Here is a 24,418-nt window from a genome sequence, read left to right as displayed (position 1 = left end):
GTTTGTATATCAAAGCAAGTTTCCCCATAGAAAGTAAGGGAAACTTGCTTGATCCATTCCCCCGCTCTCCCCCAACGGTGCTGCTCCTCCTTACCCCCACAGAACCGGCATTGCCCCCCCGCTCGCGTTGCCCCCCACTCACCAAAACATAATCCCTTACCCTGATCTGGCACCAGCACCAACGCACAGGATGTGCCGGTGCTGGTGCCCGAAGATCCTTCCTCTTGCCTTGGCTGGGCCTTGAGCATCCACATGCTCAAGACCTGGTTCTCGCTGTCTCTGAGATTCTCAGAGATCTCCGAGAATCTGAGTGGGAGCCAGAAGGCCTTGAGCATGCGCAGATGGTCAAGTCCCAGCCCAGGCAAGATCAGGATCTTTGGGCACCAGCACGTCCTATGCGTTGGTGCTGGTGCCAGATCGGGGTAAGGGATTGTGTTTGGGCGCGCGAGTGGGGGATGCTGGATCGCGGAGGGGGGGCTCGCAAATTGAGTCAACGCTCGGTTTGTGAGGCATGATTTGCGAGAATTTTTTGCTCATCTTGCAAAACACTCGCAAACGAGGTTTGACTGTATATCTAAAAAATGTTTTGTCTCCCTGTTTTACTGTGTCAGCTATTTTTTCTTCCATTTGCATCTTTGCTTTCCTGACTACACGACCAGCCTCTCTTAACTTTTTCAGATATTTTTGCCTGTCTTCCTCTTGCTGCGATCTTTTGTAGTTTATGAAAGCTAACCTCTTATTCCTTACCTTCCCAGCTACTACTTTTGAGAACCAAAGCGGCCTTCTTTCCCTCTTACTTTCTTACTTGCCTCACAAAAAGGTTTGTTGCCCTTATAATTGCTCCATTCAGTTTTGCCCACTGCATTTCCACACCTTCCAGACGTTCCCACCCAGACAACAATTCCTTGATGTAAACCCCCATCCGAACAAAGTTAGTTTTTTAAAAGTCTTGAACATTTGCTTTTGAATGAGCCCACTCTATACCCATCTTAATATTAAACCGTACCATGCAGTGATCACTGGATGCCAGATGATCACACACTGTAACATCAGAAACACTTTCCCTGTTTGTAAGCACTAAGTCCAGTGTGATTCCATCCCGCGTGAGTTCCATTACCAACTGCTGGAACAGTTCTCCTTTTAGAGAATCCAGGATCTCCCTACTTCTAGAAGACCCCACAATAGGGATACCCCAATCAAGATCCGGCATGTTAAAATTACCTATTAGCAAAACTTCCCCCTTTTTAGATATATTCTGAATGTCTACTATTAAATCTCTATCTACTTCTTCCGTCTGTGAAGGATGCCTGTATATCACACTAATGTAAATATATTCACCGTTCCCTCTTTCCAAATTGATCCACCGTGCCTCTTCCTGAAGAGGCACGGTGTGGCTTTAATATGATCTTTAATATATAATGCTACTTCCCCTCCTTTTCTTTCTACCCTTTCTTTCCTGAATAGATTATAGCCTGGTTAACTACATCCTAGTCATGGTTCTCCGTGAACCACGTCTCCATGATCACTACTATATCCAACCTCTCTTCTTCCATCATGGTTTCTAGATCCAGAATCTTGTTTCCCATACTTCGAGCATTAGTATATACTGTACTGCTTTCCAAACATTGCTTCCTTTTCCTTATAATCGCCCGGGAGCTTTGATCACCCAGCCCCATCACTTCAGTACCGAATTTCTATTGATCTCAACCAATTTCAAAGGTTCAGCAACTACATTCACGTAATAAGTTCGTAATCCTATTACAATTCGATCTATCTGCGGCCTTTGACATCATTCACCACGATATCTTGATCTACCAACTTTCTGAGCTAGGCATTGATTCTACAGTCTAGACTGGTTCTCGAAATTCTTATGATCTCGCTCATATACTGTTAATATGAACAGCACCATGCCATCTTCTTGGAAGCCGTTATGTGGAGTCCCACAGGGATCACCTCTGTCCCCTATTCTTTTCAACATCTATATGTCTACTTTAAAACTTTTCCATCTATCTCCCTTTGAAACATTGATGGAAGCAGGGATGGAACCAAGATGGCGTCAGGGACAGACGTGTTGTGAGAGGCTCCCCTTCCATCGGCGTTCTTAGCTTTTTCTTCGAGATTGACTTACCAGTTCTGTATTAAAGGAATGCCGAAGCGCAGGGGGAAACAGAGGAGCGATCTCCCGGCTTCCTCTGCCTCGTCAGCCAGACAGCAATAACAGCTTTTGCTGTTCCCTTTGGTTTGGGCGAATCCGTGCTCCGAGGGGGGCAGACCTCGGAGCTGGACAGTGACTTCTCGCTGAGCCCGCTGGGTCCTGCGATCCCTTCCCTGTCCCGGGATGATGTCGGGCAGTCCCGCGGGTCAACGGGAGACGTCGGGGAGTGAATCCCCGCTGGACCCGATGATGCTGCCTTTGACCCCGGAGGTGATTCAAGCTATGCCGGGTTACCAGCAAACGGCAGAGGGAGGAGGAGGCGTTCAGGGAGCAACGAGTGTGGGAAATGGAGTCTCTTCTCCACTTCAACCTTTGAAACCCCTGATTAAGCCGAAAGTGGTGGATATGGAGGCGTTGTGGGGAGCCATGGAGAGCCTTCACCAGGTATGCTCTCAATTTATTTCCTCAACCCAACAAACTGTAGTTCAAATTAAAAACTGAAGGGAAAATTCAACAACAAGCAACTAGAATGGATAATATTGAGAAGACAGTCTCTGAAATAAAACTTGTATTAAACTCTCAAATGAAAGAAAAAAACCTAATGATCAGGAAAATTGAAAATTTAGAAAGGAACTTCGGGCCGCGTGGGAGTCCAGCTCCGCCTCCCGAAGTCCCCTGCGAGTTTCATTGTTTTTTCTTCAGGAGCAGCCCTCTGCCATCGGGCGCTGCTCCTAACTTCAACTTGAGACTCGGGCCGCGTGAGAGCCCTGCTCCACCCCCGAAACCCCTACAGTTTCGCCTGACCTCCTCAGGAGCAGCTCCCCTGCCTTCGGGTGCTGCTCCTCACTTCTCAGCCCGGCAACTTCGTGCAGCTGCCCGTGCCCAATTTTTTAACTGGCAAAGTGTACATTTAACTTGACCCCCCCTGGTCGGCAAATCCCAATAAAAAAAAATTTAAACCGACCCCAGGATACACTCCTTGTCTTATCTTTAACTGCACTGCCTGTTTCTTTCAACTCTCTCATCCACTTCCCCTCCTCCTGGCAAATTCTCTGACTAACCCTTCTCATTGGCCCACCTGACTCCAACCATGAAGCCTTCACTCTGGCCCCTTATCCTCCTTCTCCTCTCCCTCACAAACACTTCCCACTCTCAAAAACCTCTCCCCCCAAACTCTCCCGATACCACATTCATCAAAACACCTGTCCTGGCCTCAGAATCCCCACGCTAGTACCCACCAGACCCCATCACTTCAAAAAACACCGAGGAGTTAACCTCACCTCCTTGAAACCTGTTCCCCCAGCAAACCTACCCAACCTTACCTCAGACTCTCTCACCCCAGTCCCTACCCTCTATTGTAACGCCAGATCCGTCAGAAATAAGACCCAAATAATAAGAGATTTACTCGAGGATCGTGATCCGGGTTTTCTGTGCATCTCTGAATCATGGATCGAAAAAGATGACTTACTCACTCAAAATGAACTCTGTCCCCCAGGCTACCATGGTCTTTTCTCCCCTAGAATAAACCGGAAAGGAGGAGGTCTTGCCCTTCTCTACAAATCATTCTTTAATGTTGAGCTTCTTGAAAAGGGCAGCCATCCTTCCTTAGAATTCATGTTAGCTTCAATAAATTACGAACTTCATCCCCACCCATTAGGCATCCTGTTACTTTACCGCCCTCCCACCCCCTGGAACAAATCCTCTGAAATTGTTCTTGAGACCATAACAAGGGCCTATCTAAAATTCCAAAGACTACTGATCATTGGCGACATAAACCTTCACCTAGAGGACAACACCAACAAGGACACAACTGATTTCAAAGACTTCCTCATTTCTTTAGGCTTCACCGCCCCACCGCCCACCCCTACCCACGAAAAGAGGCACTCCATCGACATCATCAGCTTTCTTGACCTGACTGAGCACAAAACCTCCACTGTCGAGACCCGTTGGGAACCTGTCCCCTGGTCTGATCACCTCCTAGGCTCTTTTTGCCTCCCTGTCTTCATGTCAGTCCTTGGTACCCCTACCCGAGCCTCAAACTCCATCACCTACCGCAAAAAAATCACTAGTGAACTATTCTGGTCCCAGTTCCTCAACAAATTCCCTCCTCTTCCCACTCACACGGACCCAGATGCATTCTGGCACAACTGGGTGACTCTTTCGGAAACCACGTACTGTGCTCTTGCCCCTCTAGCCACTAAATCCATCTCCTACTCTCACAAGGCCCCCTGGTATCTCCCATACCACAGGGAATTAAAACAGAAATGCCGAGCCCTAGAGCGAAGATGGAAAAAATCGAAATCCCCTTCAGATAGGCAATCCTGGAGAGAAAACATCAAATCCTACAACTCCATACTAAAAAAAGCTAGGAAGATCTTCTATGGAGATAAAATCTCCAGATCAAAAAACCAAAACAGTACACTCTTCCACATCTGGTGAAACCTAACTTCTAAAAACGACTCCTCCCCCTCCCCCACCCACCCATCTCCAAATGACTTAGCCAATTTTTTCAACGAGAAGATCACTACCATAAAGAGTTCGTTCCCCCCAGCTATCTCTTACAACTCTCTTCCACTGAAAGACTCCGACCCTATCCCTGCTGACAGATCATGGACTACTTTCGAACCTGTATCCGAGCCGCAGATCTCTAAACTCTGCCTGAAACTTAAATCCTGCAAGTGCATCCTAGATCCTTTCCCATCTTACCTCTACGAAAACATCCAAGCGCAGGCCATCTCTTCCCTTACAAACCTTATAAACAAAGCTTTACTATCGGGCCTGTTCTCCTCAGAAATGGGCCACATTGCCTTATCCCCTCTTCTGAAAAAAGCCGATCTTGACCCTTCCTTACCATCGAACTACCGCCCCATAGCCAACATCCCTCTTTTAACAAAACTTCTGGAGACCATAGTCGCTACCCAGTTCTCCTCTTATCTAGAGAGATTCTCCATCCTCCAACACTACCAATTCGGATTTAGGCCCAACTTCAGCACCGAGTCCCTCCTAGTTTCCTTAATCTCAAAGGTGCAACAACTACACGCCCGAAACAAATTTGCTGTTCTCCTACAGTTCGATCTCTCCGCAGCTTTCGACGTCGTGCACCACGACATACTAATCTACCAACTTTCTGAGATAGGAATAGACTCCTTTGTCCTAAAGTGGTTCTCAAACTTCCTTCGCGCACGTTCCTACATTGTCAACGCAAACGGCTCCAAATCCGCTTCGTGGACACCATCCTGCGGGGTCCCACAGGGTTCTCCCCTATCCCCTATCCTCTTTAACATGTATATGACCTCCTTGAAGCTTCTCAAACTATCCCCCCTTGAAACAATATACACATATGCAGACGATATCCTTATCCTTCTCGAAACAGACCAGAACCTTACAAACCTCCAAGAGAACATCACCTCATGCATAATGAGACTTCATGCCTGGTCCCTCTCTGTTCAGATGAAATTAAATGAATCAAAGACAAAACTACTCTGGCTCGGCCCAAAGTTAGTACACCTGCCCACCCTCTTCACTCTACCCACAGGTCCCGCTCTTCACCTTGAGTTCTCAAGCAAGGTCCTCGGCATCATTATCGATTCCTCCCTCTCCCTCAACGATCACCTGAACTCCTTGGCAAAATCATGTTTTTTCAGCCTCCACATGCTGAGGAAAGTTAGATCCTATTTCCACCAAAAACACTTTACCGTCCTGGTACAATCCATCATCTTATCCAAACTCGATTACTGTAATGCCATTTACCTATGCCTAACAAAAAAAAGTCTTCACAGACTCCAGCTCATCCAGAATACTGCGGCCAAACTGATTTTTGCTAAACGCAAATTTGATCACGTCTTCCCCTTACTTACCAATCTTCACTGGCTCCCTGTACTTTCCAGAATTCACTTCAAATGTTCCTGTCTGGCTTTCAAGATAATTCATGGCATCCTTCCGCCACTAATCCCTCTATCCTTCCTCGCCCAAACGCCTGCTACCACCAGATCCGCCCACAGACATAAACTATCCTTCCCCTCTCTACATGGCATCCCCCACGCAGGCAAACTGGGAAGATCCCTCCTCTCCAAAATCACGGGCCTTTGGAACGATCTCACTATCCCGCTGCGGAACCTGGGCTCCCTCCAACTGTTCCGAAAACAACTGAAAACCTGGCTTTTCTCTAATATATAACATCTCCTGCTTACTTCCCCCCTTTTTCATATGCTCTTGTAAACTCTCTCTCCCCTCTCTTCTTGTATTTTTAAGCTTTGTAAACCGTGTCGAGCTCCGCTTCCGTGGAGATGATGCGGTATATAAACTTAAGGCTTAGTTTAGTTTAGTTTAGAAAATGCAAATAGAAATTTAAACCTGAGATTTCTAAATTTTCCTGTATCTAGAATATTATCACCGAGAGAACTTTTCCATTCTTTTTTGACTTCAGTTTTAAAATTTTCAGAGACAAATATGCCACCATTGCAAAAACTATATTATCTTAATATAGTTGAAGAGGATAAGGACAAGTCAACTATTCATCCCAGAGAATTAGACCTCACTGGGATGTTAGAATCTTCACGGATTGAGATTTCAGCGAGAGTTACTTTGCTAGTAACTTTTGTTTTCTTACAAAATAAAGAAGCTCTTCTCCGCCTCTATTATAGAACTGAAAGTGTTGAATTTTACAATCACAAAATTGCAATTTTTCCTGATGTCTCAAAGTGGACGCAGCTTAGGCGTAAAAAATTTCTGACATTTTGTCAGTCAGTTTTGGCTTTGGGAGCAACCTTCCAACTTAGGTTTCCTTGTAAATGTTGTATTACCTATCAAACAAACAAGTATATTTTTTATGATCCAGAACAATTGCAATTTTTCTTGGAAGGTAAGGTTGCCATCAAGGCTCCCGACCCCTCTATAATTTCAACCACTTAGGCCCTAATGTAATTAATCAAAGAACCCTGTATATTTGAGGCATATGTAATATGACCGAGTTTAGTTTTTTCTTTAATTCAACTACCCTTGATTGTGTATGGTTTCACTCTCCTTTAATGTGGACTATGATCATTGTATTGGAATTTATGACTTAATAATAATTTCTTGAACGTATTTAGTTGCCTGTATCAAAGTGTTCTTTTATGATCTTTGATGTGAAAATGAATAAAATAGATTTAAATAAATATACATATGCAGATGACATCTTTGTTTTTCTTGAGATAGATTCAAATCTCACAAACCTCGCTGAGAATATAATAGCATGTATAATGAAACTTCAATCTTGGGCCCTTAATGTGCAAATGAAGCTGAATGAGTCCAAAACAAAACTACTTTGGCTTGGCCAAAAACTAGATCAGCTACCTTCGTCCATTTCATTACCTTCTGGAACTTCACTGCAGATTGAATTCTCAAGTAAAGATTTGGGTGTCATTATAGACTAAACACTTTCATTTAATGACCATCTTAATTCTCTGGTTTAAAAAAAAAAAAAGTTTCTTTAGTCTCCATATGCTGAAGAAAGTGCCTGTTTCTACCAACATTTTGCTGTCCTTGTACAATCAATCATTCTTTCGAGGTTGGATTATTGTAATTCGGTCTATTTAAGTCTAACCAAGAAAAGTCTTCAAAGACTTCAACAATCCAGAATACTACAGCTAGGTTGATCTTGATAAAAAGCAAATTTGATCATGTTTCCCCGCTTCTGTTAATACTTTACTGGCTCCCAGTAATCTCTAGGGTTTACTTTAAATGTGCCTGCCTAACATTTAAGATCTTGCATGGCACTCTTAAGAACATAAGAATTGCCGCTGCTGAGTCAGACCAGTGGTTCATCGTGCCTAGCAGTTCGCTCATGCGGCGGCCCTTAGACCAGTGCCCTAACTGATACTAGCCTTACCTGTGTACGTTCTTGCTCAGCAGGAACTTGTCTAACTTTGTCTTGAATCCCTGGAGGGTGTTTTCCCCTATAACAGCCTCCGGAAGAGCGTTCCAGTTTTCTACAACTCTCTGGGTGAAGAAGAACTTCCTTACGTTTGTACGGAATCTATCTCCTTTTAACTTTAGAGAGTGCCCTCTCATTCTCTCTACCTTGGAGAGGGTGAACAACCTGTCTTTATCTACTAAGTCTATTCCCTTCATTATCTTGAGCGTTTTGATTATGTCCCCTCTGTCTCCTCGTTTCAAGGGAGAAGAGGCCAAGTTTCTCTAATCTCTCACTGTACGGTGACCAGTGCTTGACACAGTATTCCAGGTGAGGGCGTACAATGGCCCGGTACAGAAGCATGATAACCTTCTCCGATCTGTTCGTTATCCCCCTTCTTAATCATTCCTAGCATTCTGTTTGCCCTTTTCGCCGCCACTGCACATTGCGCAGATGGCTTCATCGACTTATCAACTTATCCTGGATCCAAGGGGAGGAACTAAGGCTAAGGTTCCTCCCCCATGTATCCGGGATACTGAGGGAGCCTAAGGGAATCCTTTATTGGCTTGGACGCCTAAGACCTTGCCCGTCGTTTTGAGTTTGCGTTTGTTTATGTACCAGGTGGAAGGAATTTTGTTCTTCTCACAGGAAGTAACCCCATGTGTGCTTGATTGTTTATTTGGCACCATCTACCTTTTACACCCCCTTTTACACCGCTGTGGCTGAAACACAGACCATATTGGGGTCCAGTATATGTTTTATTACAAAGGACTATACGTGCCTGTCACGTTTTATTTGTTATTTGCTTGACATTTTTTAATTAATGTATTTGTTCACACATTGGTTTGATCTGTGTCCCATCCCCATTCTTTTTCTGTTCTCAGTTGAAGGGAAACACACGTGGTGGGCCGTTTTATGAATCGGGTCGCTTAGCAGTGATCATTGCTAAACCTGTGAAAACAGGTTTAGCGACGATCGCTGACTTTAGTGAACTTGGGCCTTAATGTTTGTTTTAAACTGAAAGTTTGAGCACAGCTGCTTACTTTAAATCTTTCAACTGGTAGATCAGTATGACTAGTAGAGACTAGTTAGACCTGCAGTGAAAATTTTAAACATTTCTTAGGACATAATTACTCCTAATGATTTTTGCTTACCATTTAGGGTCAACTTTATTTGCTGGTGACAGACCAGGGTTTTTTGACAGAAGAGAAGGTTGTCTGGGAAAGTTTGCACAATGTAGATGGTGATGGAAATTTCTGTGACTCTGAGTTCCACTTGCGACCTCCGTCTGATCCAGAAACTGTATACAGAGGGCAGCAAGATCAGATAGATCAGGTAAGTATATCTTTTCCCTTTCTGTGGTTGAAGTGATCCCAGATATATAATGCCAGGGCAAAGTTCGGCAGCTCGCATTTAACCAGCAAAGCTAATGGCCAAAGATAGACCTGTGCTTAGATGGGTCTTTCTGGCTGCGTGCTTTAGCTGGCCAGCCGATGAAAATCAGTGGTGACCGGCCACCATAGTCAGCCACCAGGCTAGCCAATGAGCCAGATATTCAGTGGGAGATAGCAGGTTATCTCCCGCTGAATATCTGTGGATAGGTGAACAAATGGGACTTAGCTGGCTGGGAGCCATTTCTGATCAATTAAGTCCTGCTGAATATTGAAGGGCTTGTCTATTTGACATAACATAAGTTTTGTAGACTTCCTACAGGTAGAACTTAAGCAGGTAGCAAATTATATTACGTAATTTTATGTGACGATAGATTTTATTATTGTTTCTGTTTGTCCTTGTTCTATGTTTGATGTACTATATATACTTGAATATAAACAGATATTTTAGATCTTGATTTATATTTAAGTCCTCCCTCCCCCCACCCATGATGTCCACATTCCTACCTCCCTCGTGGTAGTGTCCACCTTCCTCCTCCGCTGCCACCATTGTCGGCCCCACCCCCTGAACCAGTATAGTTCTGCCATCAGCCCCCACAAACCGACAGAGTTCTCCTCCCTTCCTTCCCTCCCTCTAAACAGGCATGGCTCACTCCCCTCCTGGACCCAACGGAAGGACCTCAGACCTACCATACATCTCTGATGGTCTAGTAGTGCATTGGAGCAGGAGCAATTTCCCTCCTGCCCATGCTGTCTCTACGAAAAACATGGCTGCCATGATTTCCAGTGGCAGTCTTGCAAGATTGCCACTGGAGGTTGCAGCAGCCATGTTTACCATAAAGACAGCCTGGGGAGAAGTGAATGGAAATCGCTTCTGCTCCAGCATGCAACTAGACCCACAGAGAAGTTCAGAAGCCCCGGGCGGGACTTCCAGTGAGCCCAAGAGGGGAGGTTTGTCCAGGAGGGTGCAGGGGGAGAGAGGGTGAGCTATGCCTATTTGGGGAGGGAGAACTTTGCTGGTTCATGGGGGGAGGCTGGCACCGAGAGAATGCTGTGTGTGTGTGTGTGTGGGGGGGGGGGGGGTAGGCTGATGGCAGTTGCATCAGCAGCAATAGAGGGGGACACTACAGGGAGGGGAATGCCAAACACCACTGGGGACAGAAAGAAAAATAGGAGGTGAAATGATATCTTGGTTTATGTTCAGATGGGTTTATATTTGAGTATATACGGTACTACTATTTCATAAGCTTTTGGTAAAACATCTTGGGTAACTACAAATCTAAATTGGTAGGGTGCTCTTCCCTCGAAGGGTGAAACTAATATTTGTAAAGCTGTTGCCAACCTAATGACGTATCTTTTTCTTCACCCTCTTATAGAAAGCCTGTATAGAGCCTCAGTTTATGGATTCTTTTTCATAAGATGAACTTATTGATATGATCTTTCAGAGCACCCCAGCAATGAATTTTTGCAGCTAAATGCTAATAATTTGAATTCCTAGGATTATCTGATGGCACTCTCTTTACAACAAGAACAACAAAGTCAAGAAATCAATTGGGATCAAATCCCTGAAGGGATCAGTGATTTGGAGCTGGCAAAGAAACTTCAGGAGGAAGAGGATAGACGAGCTTCTCAGTACTATCAAGAGCAAGAGCAGGCAGCAGCTTCTGGTGCTCCTGCTTCGGCTCAAACTCAGGTACTTTAGAAATCAGTTACATAGCAAAACTCACGTTCATATTTCTGCTATATCATTATGTGGACTGAAATGTAAAATGCAGAAAGCAGTGTCATGTATAATTTGTCTTAGCGTATAGAGCACTATACAGATAAAATGTAAATATTATTTAATAATACCAGAAAATAATATCAGAAAATAATATTAAATATTGAACTAAGGCCAGTACTGGGCAGACTTGCACGGTCTCTGTGTATGGCCGTTTGGTGTAGGATGGGCTGGGGAGGGCTTCAACGGCTGGGAGGATGTAGATGGGCTGGAATAAGTCTTAACAGAGATTTCGGCAGTTGGAACCCAAGCACAGTACCGGGTAAAGCTTTGGATTCTTGCCCAGAAATAGCTAAGAAGAAAAAATTTAAATTGAATCAGGTTGGGCAGACTGGATGGACCATTCGGGTCTTTATCTGCCATCATCTACTATGTTACCTTTCTAGACCAGCCCATCGGTTTGGTAGTGGAGAATAAAGTTTCAAATCTGAGATCAGGTCCTATGCTTCTCAGCTGGGCCATGACTAGGGATAAAGCAAAGGCAGTATTCATAATTGCTTAGGCAACAGGATGTCCCAGTTATCATATGTAAATAATATCATATAAACATACTTAAAGCACATAAGAGAGGGGCACCTTCAGATAACAGATGCTTGGTAGTTACTTTTTTTGTAGCTAGTGGTAAAAACAAACTTCTTATCCTTGTGGCTTTTTAAAACAGGTCTCCCTCCATATTCGCTGGTTTGGCATTTGCAACTTTGGTTGTTCACGAGTGTTTTGCCATAAATACTGTAAGTTAAATTATGTAAAAAGTTAAGTACGTGCTGTGTATTAGAATGTCGCTCTCGTTTTCTCCAAACAAAAAAACCTCCCTCACGCAGTTTTATCTCACCTGGGCAGAGCTGAGTGACATCATGCTGGGGTGCTAAAAGAAAAGTCCCAGCCCAGGTAAGTATGTGACTGTGGGTTTTGCTTCAGCATGATCAGCCAAAGGCCAGCAGCAGAGAAGTGTGTGATTGTTTTACTGCAACTTGATCAGCATAGGCCAGTGTCTGAGAAATGTATGACTGAGTTTTGCTGCAGCTACACTAGAGAATGACACAGGGAAAAAATCTGTCCCCGTCACTGCACCGTCCCCGGCCCACCATCCTCTGCACCGCCCCGTCACTGCCGCTCCCTTCACCGCCCCGTCACCGCCATCCCATTCGCCGCCCCCACAGCATCCATATAAGCCTTAGTACTGCAATATTTAACTTATTCCTTTCTTATAAATCAAAGTTCTGGCTGCTGAACTAGAGAAAGAGATGTTCAGCTGGCAGGGCTTTGTTTATAAATTTTTATCAACACAACTAATATACTACTTTATCCTAAAGCAAAAATAAAATAAATAGAATTTTTTTTTTTCTACCTTTGTTGTCTGGTTTCTGCTTTCCACATCTTCTCATTTAATTCCTTCCATCCACTGTGTGACTTCTCTCTGTGTCTTCCATTTGCTGTTACTGTGCCTCTCCCTTTATCCCCCCCCCCAATTGGTCTAGCACCCATCTGCTTCCCTCCGCTCCCCCATAGTCTGGCATCTGTTTTCTTCCCTTCCAGTGTCTTCTCCCCACTCTGTCTTCCACATTTCCCTTCAGGGTCTGTTCCTCTCTACCCTCTTTCAATGTCTGTTCTATTCTTTTCCACCACCACCCTTCCCTCCCTCCTTTACCATCTGTTCCTTTCTACCACCCTTTAGCTCCTCTCGCGTGGCCTATCTATCTATCTACCTCCATCCCTCTTATTTTCGTGGCACATTACAATGTAATTTGTGCAAGCCACTGGAGCCTGCGAGCTCAGTCCCCAAACAATCTCGCTTCTGTGTTCCTATTTTCCCCATTTCTAATATCTCCCCTATGTATCTGGCATTGCCCCCTCCCCCTGTGTCCATATACCATCCCCATGGCATGTATGTCCCCTTTATGTCTCTATCCCTATGCCCCCATGAACATAATTTCCCCTGTTTCTGTTACCTTCATGTGTCCAGATTTTCCCTCTCTTCCTCTTCCACACCAATGTGTCTCTTCTCTTCAACCCCATCTAGCTTCTTTCCCTCTTTCTTCCCTCCCCCCCCCCCTGCTTCCAGCATCTGGCTCATCTGCCTGTCTTCCCCTTTCTTTCCTGATGTAAGTTTCTTTCTCTCCCTTTTCATCCCCTTAGCCATTCTCTACTTTGAACCACTGTCCTAAAATTAGCAGGTGATAAAAAATTATCTCCAATGCCTGGTAATGCATAGTACATAGTTTTGGTCCTGCAATATAAGAGTTAGAGGATCTATACTGTTCCAGTCTAACAGAATGAAATAATTGAATATCCAAAAGATCCTTATAGGCAGACCTCAAAGGCCTGAATGGCAGATATATTTTCAGAGTGGCTGCAATAATAGATGGCACTTGATTATTTGAAACTTTAAAGAGAAGCAACAATATCTTTTAATGACTTCTCCATTAGATAGGAAGCCAATGTAATTGAATTAGATCAAGAGAGATATGATTGACTCTTGAAATGCCACTAATAATTCTGGTGGCCGCATTCTAAGCCATCTGTAGTGATTTTAACATTTGCTTGGATAACCCAAGTAGCAGGCAGTTACAATATTCAAAGAACAGAACAATCAGACTTTCACTCCCTCCTTCCTAATGTGAGCCGGCAGCCCCCACCCACCCGATCACAGCGTTCTCCCATCTCCCTCTCTCCACCTCACCTTAGATGTAGACAGAGCTTGCCGGCTTTCTTTTTCCCCAGCCGCACGCTTTCAAAGAGACGCGCGGCTGCTCTGTTCAATCTTCTCCTCAACCGGAAACAGGAAATTGCAGCAGAGAAGATTGAACTCGAGCAGCCGCGCGTGTGGCTGGGGAAAAAGAAAGCCGGCAAGTTCTGTCTGCATCTAAGGTGAGGTGGAGGGAGGGAGATGGGAGAATGCTGTGATCGGGCGGGTGGGGGCTGATGGACCGCGTGATGTGTGATTGCCTCACTGCGGAGGCAAGACCATTCACCGCTCCACGGGCTAGTGAATGGCCTTGTCCCCGTCCCCGCAGAGACCACTATTTTTTCTTCCCCGTTTCGGCGGGTTCCCGCGGCTACTCGCGGCTAGCCACGGGTAACAACCACCGTGTCATTCTCTAAGCTACACCAAAGGAGGAAAAAACCGCCCCGGGTACGCTTGTTGGGAATTCTCCGAGGAACAACCGAGCTTGGTCGGGCCTGGGACAGAGCTGTCTCTGCCCCCCGAGAGAAGAGAAGAAGTGTGACTGTGAGTTGCTGCAGCTACACCAGAGATATTGTATAAAGTCCAGGGACATTATCAAATACTAGCCTCCCTGGTGCCTAAATTTTACACACTATATAATTCTGTAATTTTATATTATTTGTAAGGCTGCTTTTGTTTGGAGACAAAGAGTGGCATTCTAAAGGGCAGCGTATACTGCGCATTTCTTTAGCGAACTCTAAATTTTTTTACAAAATCTAACTTCACCATATCTGGTATTGCCTCTCCTTCAAGAACAGGTCAGGTCTCTCCATATTTGCAGTATGGCTACAAAGTATAAGGCTCCTAGAGTTACCAAAAGTGCTCCCAAGAGGGGAAAAAAAGTAAAGACCTTACCAGAAAAGGTTGAATTTTTGGACATGCTTTGTAGAGTGAAGTCAGCCTCCGCAGTTCCTTGGCATTAATGAATCTACCATTAGGTACATAAAAAAGAAGTAAAAGCCAATCCATGAAGCTGTTGCTGCAGCTACACCAGTGGGTGCAAAGACATTATTTGTTTTGTGATATAACAATCTCTCTCATATGGAAACTGCAATATATATGTGGGTGCAGGATTGCTTTAAGAAGAGAATACCTGTTGGGTGGTGTATCTTTCACTGCTAATAAACATACATTTAAAAAAAAAAAAAAGAAACATGATGGCAGATAAAGGCCAAATGGCCCATCCAGTCTGCCCATCTGCAGTAACCATTATCTCTTCCTCACTCTTAAGAGATCCCATGTGCCTATCCCACACTCCACCACCTCTTCCGGGAGACTTACACACATCTACCACCCTTTCTGTAAAAAAAAAAAAAAGTATTTCCTTAGATTACTCCTGAGCCTATCACTTCTTAACTTCATCCTGTGCCCTCTCATTCCAGAGCTTCCTTCCTTCCAAATGAAAGACTCGACTCATGTGCATTTATGCCATGTAGGTATTTAAACGTCTACATGGCATAAATGCGCATGAGTCGAGTCTTTCATTTAGAAGGAAGGAAGGAAGCTCTGGAATGAGAAGTCACATTATGAAGTTAAGAGGTGATAGGCCCAGGTGTAGATTCTGTGTTGGATTTCTGTACACTCTGTGTTGCACTCGCTAATAAAAATTATTATACAAAAAAGAAGAAAGGCTAAGTCTTTGTATAACTTGAAGGGAAGGAAAATTGTCACAATGTAAGGACTTTCAGGCCAGTAAAGGGTGATTTGATAAATTCCACCACAGGTATAGCCTATGTGACAGGAGAAAGAGCATCTACCAACCAAGAGGCAGCTAGAGAGTTCCTTGTCACCTCAAAGAAAATTATTGAAGAGAAGCAGTGGCATACCAAAGGGGGGTGCGGGAGGCTGTCTGCCCTGGGTGCATGCCCCAAGGGGGCGCACAGCTGGCCACCCTCCAGTGTTCTCCCTAGGCCGGCAAACTGCGGCTCGTGAGCCGCATGCGCCTCTTTAGCCACTTGAGTGCCACCACCATCATTGGGAACAGGCTGGCGCCGAGTTCTCCCTGCTCTTCCCTGTGGGACCGACCAACTCTCGCCGCCCGACATCAATTCTGACGTCGGAGAGGACGTTCTGGGACAGCCAATTGCTGCCTGGCTGGCCCGGAACGTCCTCTCCGATGTTAGAATTCACGTCGGGCGGTTAGAGTTGGTCGGCCCCGCAGGGAAGAGAAGCAGGGCGAACTTGGCGCCGGCCTGTTCCCTATGGCGGCAGTGACAGCTTATTCCCCAGCAGCGGTGGCAGCATTTTCCCAATGGTGGTGGCTTGGGGAAGGGGAGGGCAGAGAGAAAGAAAGAAAGGGGGCATGGAGAGAGAAAGAAAGAAGGGGGCAGGGTGAAAGAAAGAAATGGGGCACAGAGAGAGAGAAAGACATACAGAAAGAAAGGGGGCAGGGTGAAACAGAAAAAGTTTGGGGAGGGAATGAGGTCTGAAGGAGAGGAAGCATACAGGAGGCTGAAAGAAGGGAAGAAAAATTGGATGCACAGTCAGAAGAATAAAGTGCAACCAGAGACTGATAAAATTACCAAAAAAAAGGTAGGGAAAAATGATTTTATTTTCAATTTAGTGATCAAAATGTATCCGTTTTAAGAATTTATATATGCTGTCTATATTTTGCACTATGGCTCCCTTTTATTAAACCGCAATAGCGTTTTAGCGCAGGGAGCCTATGAGCGTCGAGAGCAGCATAGGGCATTCAGCGCAGCTCCCTGCACTAAAAACCGCTATCGCGGTTTAGTAAAAAGGGAGGTGATATATTTGTCTATTTTTGTATAGTTGTTACTGAGGTGACATTGCATAAAGTCATCTGCCTTGATCTCTTTGAAAACTCGCGGAATATAAATGATAATTAACATTTTCTCTGCGTACAGTGTGCTTTGTGTTTTTAAAAATTTTATTGTTGGTAGATCATTTTGACTTGGCCACAAAGGTAAGGGAGAGGGAGGGAGGGAAGCTGCTGAAAGACATCTAGTAATCCTTGCAGGCTTGACTGTGCAGGGAATTATTTTTGTAAAATCATATTTTGTTATGCGACTGGCATTATTTAGACTTTAATTTCTATGAATGAATAGAATGAAAATGATATAAAATTACTTGCTTGTTTTTATGTGCATGCGCTGAAGGAAAGTGAAGAGAGAGTGGGCTGAGGACGCTGAAGGGAAATTGGGAAGAGAGTGTGGGGAGAAGACACTGATTTATAAATTGACAATTGTACAGAATATTGTTTCTTTTTATATTTTAATCTAATAAGTTCATTATAAAACAATTCAAGGAATTGGAATCAGGTGGTTTGCGGGGATGGGGACCAAGCTGACTGGGAGGGGACGGAGACAAATTTTTTCCCACTGTCATTCTCTAGGCTCTGCCATGAATCGATTTCGACTATGTTCGGGGTGTCAGTCGGGTTGACGTAGCTGTTGTAGCGCAAGCAGGCACGAGGTATGGCACTCAAAAAAAATCTTAATCGTTGTACTGCTGATTTTGGCTCTTGACTGATGAGTTTACCTACCACTACCCTAGGGTCTTTTAGCTGGGCGGTGCGCCCGGCTAATTTGCCCAGCTGCCATCTATCGCGAATCCTGCCATTGCTCAACATTTTTAAAAAATAACAACCCCCGCCTCTCACCGACTTGGCGATTTCCACACATTAGCCACACATTCCACATGCTTCGGGGCTTTAAGGTGTGTGTGCCAGCTTCCCTTCTCTTCCCTCTGAAACTGGAAGTTACATTCCAGGGTGGGGGGGGAGGAGAAGAGAACATGAGTTCTCTAGGGCTAAGGTCAGCGATGGAGGGAAGTTAAAACTTGTCTTGCTGCTCTTCCTTGCTTTGGGCCTTCCTGGCTGCCAGATTCTGCCTACTTTCTGGTTCCGCGAAGGCAGGACCCAACAACGAGGAAGGCCCGAAGCAAGGAAGAGCAGCAAGAGGTCAGCGATGGAGGGAAGCTTGCAACTCCGCCGATGGGAATAGAAATGCTGCTGCTGCTGCTGCTGCTGCACCCAAGGGGGGAGGGGAAGAGAGATGCTGCTGCTGCACCCAATTGGGGAGGGGGCAAGAAAGAAGTGCTGCTGCTGCACCCAATTGGAGAGAGAGAGGGGAGAAGGAACACCAGGGAAGGGAGAGGAAAGAGATTCCAAGACCATGGAAGTAAAGGAAAGGAAAGGAGCTACCAGACCATGGAGGGAGGGGAGAGGTGTCAGGGGAGAGGGGGAGGAGGCAGATGCCAGACCAGGTGGAAGGATGTAGAGAAAGGAAGGAGAAGAGATGCTAGATAATGGAATGGGAGGGGGAGATGGAAGGAAGGGAAACTAAAGGAGACAAAATGCCAGACCAGAGGGAAAGAAAGGAGAGGAGGTGGCGGAGGGAGATGCCAGGGCATGGGGGGAGAGAAGGGAAGGAGATAGAGATGCCAGACCATGGGGTGGAGTGGGAAGGAAGGAAGGAAAGGAGATTAATAATAATACCAATTTATATACCGCAGTACCGTGAAGTTCTATGCAGTTTACAAAAGATTAAACGAAGGTACAAATTGATTGAACTTAAGAGAGGTGGAAGAAAGTAATTAATAGGTCAAGAAAACCATTATTGAGAAGAGAGAGATGCCAGACCATAGGGGAGGGGGTGAATCCAAAATGAATCATGTATAAAGGAGAGAAAGGGCACAGGATATACAGTTTATTGAAGGGACATAGAAAGAGGGAAGATGCCATATGGAACAAAGAAAGGGTGGACAGTGGATGCAAGGGGCAGAGAGAGGGTGGACAGTGGATGCAAGAGGCAGAGAGAGGGTGGACAGATGGAAGGGATAGAGAGAGGGCACAAGGTAGGTGGAAGGGGCAAAGAGAGGGCAGATGTTGCATGGAAGGGAGAGAGGACAAATGCTGTATAGAAAGAAGAGAGCAAAGAGAAGATGATTAAAGCAGAAACGACAAAAGGTAGAAAGATTTTTTGTTGCTCTACTTAGAATCAAGTAGTATTTTAACTGTATTGATAAAATTTTATAAATAGGAAATGGAAATAAGGAAATTTTTTGGACTAAACCCTTTTCCTCAGGTCAGGACAGGATACTGTTCTGAAGAAAGATTTGGCCTCTGAAAGCTAATTGAAAAATGGATTAGTCCAATAAAATGGTATTTTCTTATTTCTCATTATTTGTTTTATTTTTATTTGTTAATTTGTAAAGTGGTGATTGTTATGTATCAGTTTTTTCAAATTTACATCTACTGTCTTTATATTTTGCACAGTATTAGAGGACACGTGTTACTGTTTTTGTGGTGTTGCATTGTATGCAGAGTCTGGTTTCTTGGCAGTTCAGTTTAACTTTTGTCTACATATTTCTATTTTTAGTTTGTGATTATTCCATATTGGGTGAAGGTGTATCACTGTTCTGTGTGTATGAAAAGAACATAGTTTTCAGTTGGCATTGACTGCCGGATCAATTGACTGTGCGGGATCTGGCTTGTTTAGTTTTACAATCTATGTGTTGGTGTTCTAGTGCTCACTGCAGTGTTTAAGATGCTGCCTTTTCCTAGGTACACTCTTGTTGTGCGATATGTGGATTGTTACTAAAAATCATATTTTTCACATAGATCAGGGGTGTCCAATGTCGGTCCTCGAGGGCCGCAATCCAGTCGGGTTTTCAGGATTTCCCCAATGAATATGCATGAGATCTATTTGCATGCACTGCTTTCAATGCATATTCATTGGGGAAATCCTGAAAACCCGACTGGATTGCGGCCCTCGAAGACCGACATTGGACACCCCTGACATAGATGGAGGAGAGGGGTGTCAAAAAATGATGGGCCCCGGTTGTCACATATGCTAGATACGCCACTGAAGAAAAGGGCTCTGAACCTGAGCAGGTATTCAATGCCAATAAAACCACTGTGTTTGGAAGAGAATGCCACAGAGAACTTTCATTAGCAAAGAGGATAAGCGAGTACCAGGCTTCAAGACTGCAAGGGATAGACTAACCATGCTATTTTGTGCAAACGCAGTAGACCATGTGATAAAGCCTACACTGATTTATAAAGTCACTAAACCCTGAGCCTTGAAGGGAAAAGATAAGTTCCAGCTGCCTGTTTACTGGATGCACAAGAAGATTTGGACAGCAAGAATGCTGTTCCTTAAGTGGTATTATCAGCATTAGAGAATGACAAAGTGACTGTTTCCCACGGGTAACTCACAGGAATGGGAGAAGAAATTGACTGGTTGCCGCGTAGAGTGGTGAATGGGCTTGTCCCTACAGTAAAGGATTTGCCGTGAGTTGCCTCCCTTCCCACTCCTCCCTGTCAGCAGCCCCCTCCCTCTCTCCCTGGCTTCCTGAAAGCTGACGGCAAAGAAACCCCCCAAAAACCCAAACCCATGACTCTAATGCAGGGCTGCCCAAGTCCGGTCCTCGAGATCTACTGGCAGGCCAGGTTTTCAGGATATCTACAATGAATATGCATGAGAGAGATTTGCCTGCACTGCCTTGTTGATATGCAAATCTCTCTCATGCATGTTCATTGGGGATATCCTGAAAACCTGGCCTGCCAGTAGATCTCGAGGACCGGACTTGGGCAGCCCTGCTCTAATGGGTCGGCCCCTTTGCACCTCCCAGCCATTTGGAAGCTTGCTGCATGCATTGCTGCTCCGGGAACCTTCTTGGGGCCGAGTTCGCAGGGACAGAGTGGGGTGGGGACAAAGTTTTCCCCCATGTCATTCTCTAATCAGCGTTTTGTTCCTGAAGTAAGAAAATGCCTGGCCAGTAAGGGAAAGGAATTCAAGGTTCTGCTGGTATTGGACAATGCCTCCGGACACCCAGAACCACATGAGTTCAACATGGTGTTGAGGTCGTCTACATGCCCCCAATACATCTTTCATTCAAGGCACACTACACACTGTATTCAATGGAGAGGATTGTCCATGCAATGTAACAAGACCCCATTGTGAAGATCATCATGAAAACATGGAAGGGCTTTACTATTGCTGATGCCATCAATGTTACTGAAAGAGTGATGAAAGCTGTCAAGCCAGAGACAGTGGCCTTGTGCTGGAATAATCTTTGGCCTGAATGTGTAAAGGAGTTCACTGTTATTACCAGAGACCCAGTCAAGCAAAATTATGAAAGACATCGTGGACTTGGCAAAGAAGGTGGGTGGGGAAGGCTTTCAAGATATGGATCTGGGGGATATTCAAGACTTAATAGACACCAGAGCTGACGAATTAACAGAAGATGACCTAATTAACCTTACTGTTTCTGAAGGAGAGGCAATACTGAATGGAGAATAAGTGCTAGAAGACAAGTTTAAATTTTACAATATTGTAGAGGGTCTGCATAGGTTCAGTGCTATCATGGTGCCTTGCAGGTGAAGGAGTTAGCAGAAGCAGCAATGTCTACATAACATGAATATATCTATAAAGAAATGAAGCAGAAGAAACGGACTGAAATCACAATGTATTTCTAGAAGATAACCAAGAGACGAAGCCTCCCCATTCACCTCTTCCACAACAGCCACCCATGAGGAGTGACTACCTTCGTCTCCTCCTCATAGTGAACATGTACAGGATGATGAGAATGAAGACACCGATCTATTTCCACTGCCTGAGGAGGCACCCGGTTAGTTGTTTATCCTCTTCATCTCCTCCTCCTTTTGCGTCGCATGCGGAACATGTAGAGGACAGTGAGGATGAAGACACTGCCTGAATAAGTGATCGGCTTGTGTTACAGTATTATATTCAATATAACAACAATGTTGAATAACGCCCATTAGGGGGTACTTTCTGGGTGGTTTTACATTATGTTGGTTTTGAATTCAGAAACTCTGACATATTCTCCCAATATGCATCTGGGTTACAGTGAGCAAAGCCACAGCTGTAGCCTTTTTATATCTTGATTGGCTCTGATCTGCTGGACCAACAGTTCGATGACCAAAACACATGAGGCAAAAGGGGGCAGCCTTGTCAGGTGCCTGTTTCTAATGTAAAGGACTCTTAAGTAAACCTCATTTATTTTAAAAGACATTTTCAATACAGCATTGAAAGCTTCTGTAATAAGTATTGGTGCCCAGAGACTCAGCTGGTTTCAAGCTTCAGATCGAACATATGATATGAAAGAAAAGCTTGCTGATATGCTATGCTGAGCCATGGAGAGAATCTTTCCAGACATAAGGTGCAAGAGGTTGCTTCCTTGCTCAAGCAGTAGTGTCACTCTTCAAATTTTCTGCAAACTCACATCTATGAAGTATTAGAATGGCAAGCATTCTCAAATGCATGTCAAACAAGACCGGGTTCTTGCTGTTGTCACATAGAAGGTAAACACATTCCTTTGCTGCTTTTAGCTTGCTTTATGCAGGGCTTCTTCTACTCGTAGCGAAGCCTTCCATTGTGTCATGGTATCTGTGTTATTTAGCTAGCTGATGAAATATCCCCTCCATACCAGTTATCTAATGTACCTGATCTTAAAAGTCTTATTTTGTTGGTAGTCTTTTCAGCTCCTGTAGTTAATGAGTTTCAGGATCACCTTACCCAAAATTTAACAGAGTGGTTCTGCTTACTCATCCTATGTTCCTTTTAAAGGTAATAGTGGAATTCTATATTAACTAGTCAGTTGCCCTGCCAATATTTTCCCAGGTTTCTTGCCTGCAAAGATGAAAATGCACAGCGCACTCTAGATTGCAAGAGAGCCTTAGCCTTCTATTAATATCTGGCATGGTCTAAAACATTTAGAAAGTCTACTCAGCCTTTTTTTTTCTTTTGACCCTAAGAAGATGGGTGTTGCCATTAGAAAACATGCACTTTCTAATTGCTTAGCAGACTGCATTTCCTGCTGTCATCTAGTTTTGAGGTTTGGGGGAGGGGGGGAGCAACCGGTGGCAGGAGGGAGTGGGCATCCCTCCTGTCGATTTTTAGGAAAATGGAGAAGGGAAGGAGAGGGGTTGGTTTGCGATGGCAGGAGGGAGTGGGAATCCCTCCTGCTGATTTTTTTGTAGTGGGGGGAGGGGTGGCTCACTTTTTTCTTTTTTTTTTTTTTTATGGAGCAGATATAACACACACACATCTGTGCCATTAAAAAAGAAAAAGAGCCCAAACAGCTGAATGATAGGAGGCTGCTTTGGGGCTTTTCTCCAAACTGACTCTATGTATGTGTCAGTCGCTTTCATAGCAACTGATAGGACAGTATTACAGTGAACCTCCATGCAAACTTGTTGGAACATCAATTGCTGTTCCAGACTCAGCCATAAAATTGGCCAGAAGTAACTTGCACAGTCTCAACGATCATGTATTATGCATCTAGCCCTGAGTCTACTCAACAGCTTCTAGAGACTCTAAGGTGGAACAGCATTTCCAGTGTCAGGCTCCATCATGACATCATCCATGTTGTCAGAAATTTGTATCCTGCTGTCCATGGTCAACAGCTGCTAAAGATACGTAACTTAGTTTTTCTTGCATTACTCCTGAATTTTCTCCCTTTCCCCTTCATCCTATGATCCCTAATTTCAGAGCCTCTTTTTCAATGAAAAAATGCTTCTATTGTATCCCGTGCTCCCTCTTAGGATTGGCTGGGTAAGTGTAAATTTTTTCTCAGGTGCGCAACAAGTTCTAAAATCCAACAATATTCCAGATTTGCAAGTACAGTGGTGCCTCACACAACGAACTTAATTCGTTCCAGGAGCAAGTTTGTTATGCGAAAAGTTCGTTATGTGAAACGCGTTTTCCCATAACAATACATGTTAAAAAAAATAATTCGTTCTGTAGCATAAAATATGCTAAGATGACATAAAAAAAGATAAATTTTTGGTTATTATTTTTATTTAGATACATCTAAAAACATAATTGTTTTTTAAAACAACACACATTTTTTAAATTTAAAGACAGACTAAGTAGAGTCTAATTTTACAGTGAGAGGGCAGAGTCTCAGCGGCAAAAACTGGGACTTAACTGTTCATTTTTTTTTTTTTTTTCCTACCGTGTTTCCCCGATGATAAGGCAGGGCCATCAAATAAGACAGCCCCCCCTTTTTAGAAAAAAATGTAAAATAAGGCACCCCCCCGCAAATAAGCCACCCACCGATACCTGCGCTTACCCGAATCGGGTGGTACGGTGGGTGACTCCGTGTGGTCCCTGGCACCCCCGACACGATCGGGGCAAGAGGGAGCTCAAGCCCTCTTGCCCCCCCCGACTCCCCGACACGATCGGGGCAAGAGGGAGCTCAAGCCCTCTTGCCCCCCCGACTCCCCGACACGATCGGGGCAAGAGGGAGCTCAAGCCCTCTTGCCCCCCCGACTCCCCGACACGATCGGGGCAAGAGGGAGCTCAAGCCCTCTTGCCCCCCCGACTCCCCGACACGATCGGGGCAAAAGGGAGCCCAAGCCCTCTTGCCCCGCCGATTCCCCAACTCCCCGACAATATCGGGCCAGGAGGGAGCCCAAGTCCTCCTGGCCACGGCGACCCCCTAACCCCACCCTGCACTACATTACGGGCAGGAGGGATCCCAG

At 44.8% G+C, this 24,418-nt stretch overlaps 1 protein-coding gene across 3 annotated transcripts in view; it reads left to right on the top strand.

Moving 5' to 3' along the window:
• MINDY2 (MINDY lysine 48 deubiquitinase 2) overlaps window positions 1–24,418 on the top strand; it is a 257,977-nt gene that overhangs the window by 212,077 nt on the left and 21,482 nt on the right. For all 3 annotated transcript variants that reach the window (XM_033920683.1, XM_033920684.1, XM_033920682.1), the window contains 2 exons: window positions 9,210–9,383; window positions 10,938–11,132. In XM_033920683.1, coding sequence (XP_033776574.1) covers window positions 9,210–9,383; window positions 10,938–11,132 — 369 coding nt within the window. The remainder of the gene's footprint in view (window positions 1–9,209; window positions 9,384–10,937; window positions 11,133–24,418) is intronic.

The sequence above is a fragment of the Geotrypetes seraphini genome, chromosome 14, assembly GCF_902459505.1.
Source record: "Geotrypetes seraphini chromosome 14, aGeoSer1.1, whole genome shotgun sequence".
Lineage (NCBI taxonomy): Eukaryota > Metazoa > Chordata > Amphibia > Gymnophiona > Dermophiidae > Geotrypetes > Geotrypetes seraphini.
The sequence above is the reverse complement of the archived record's forward strand: the minus strand, read 5'-3'. Positions and strand labels throughout refer to the sequence as shown.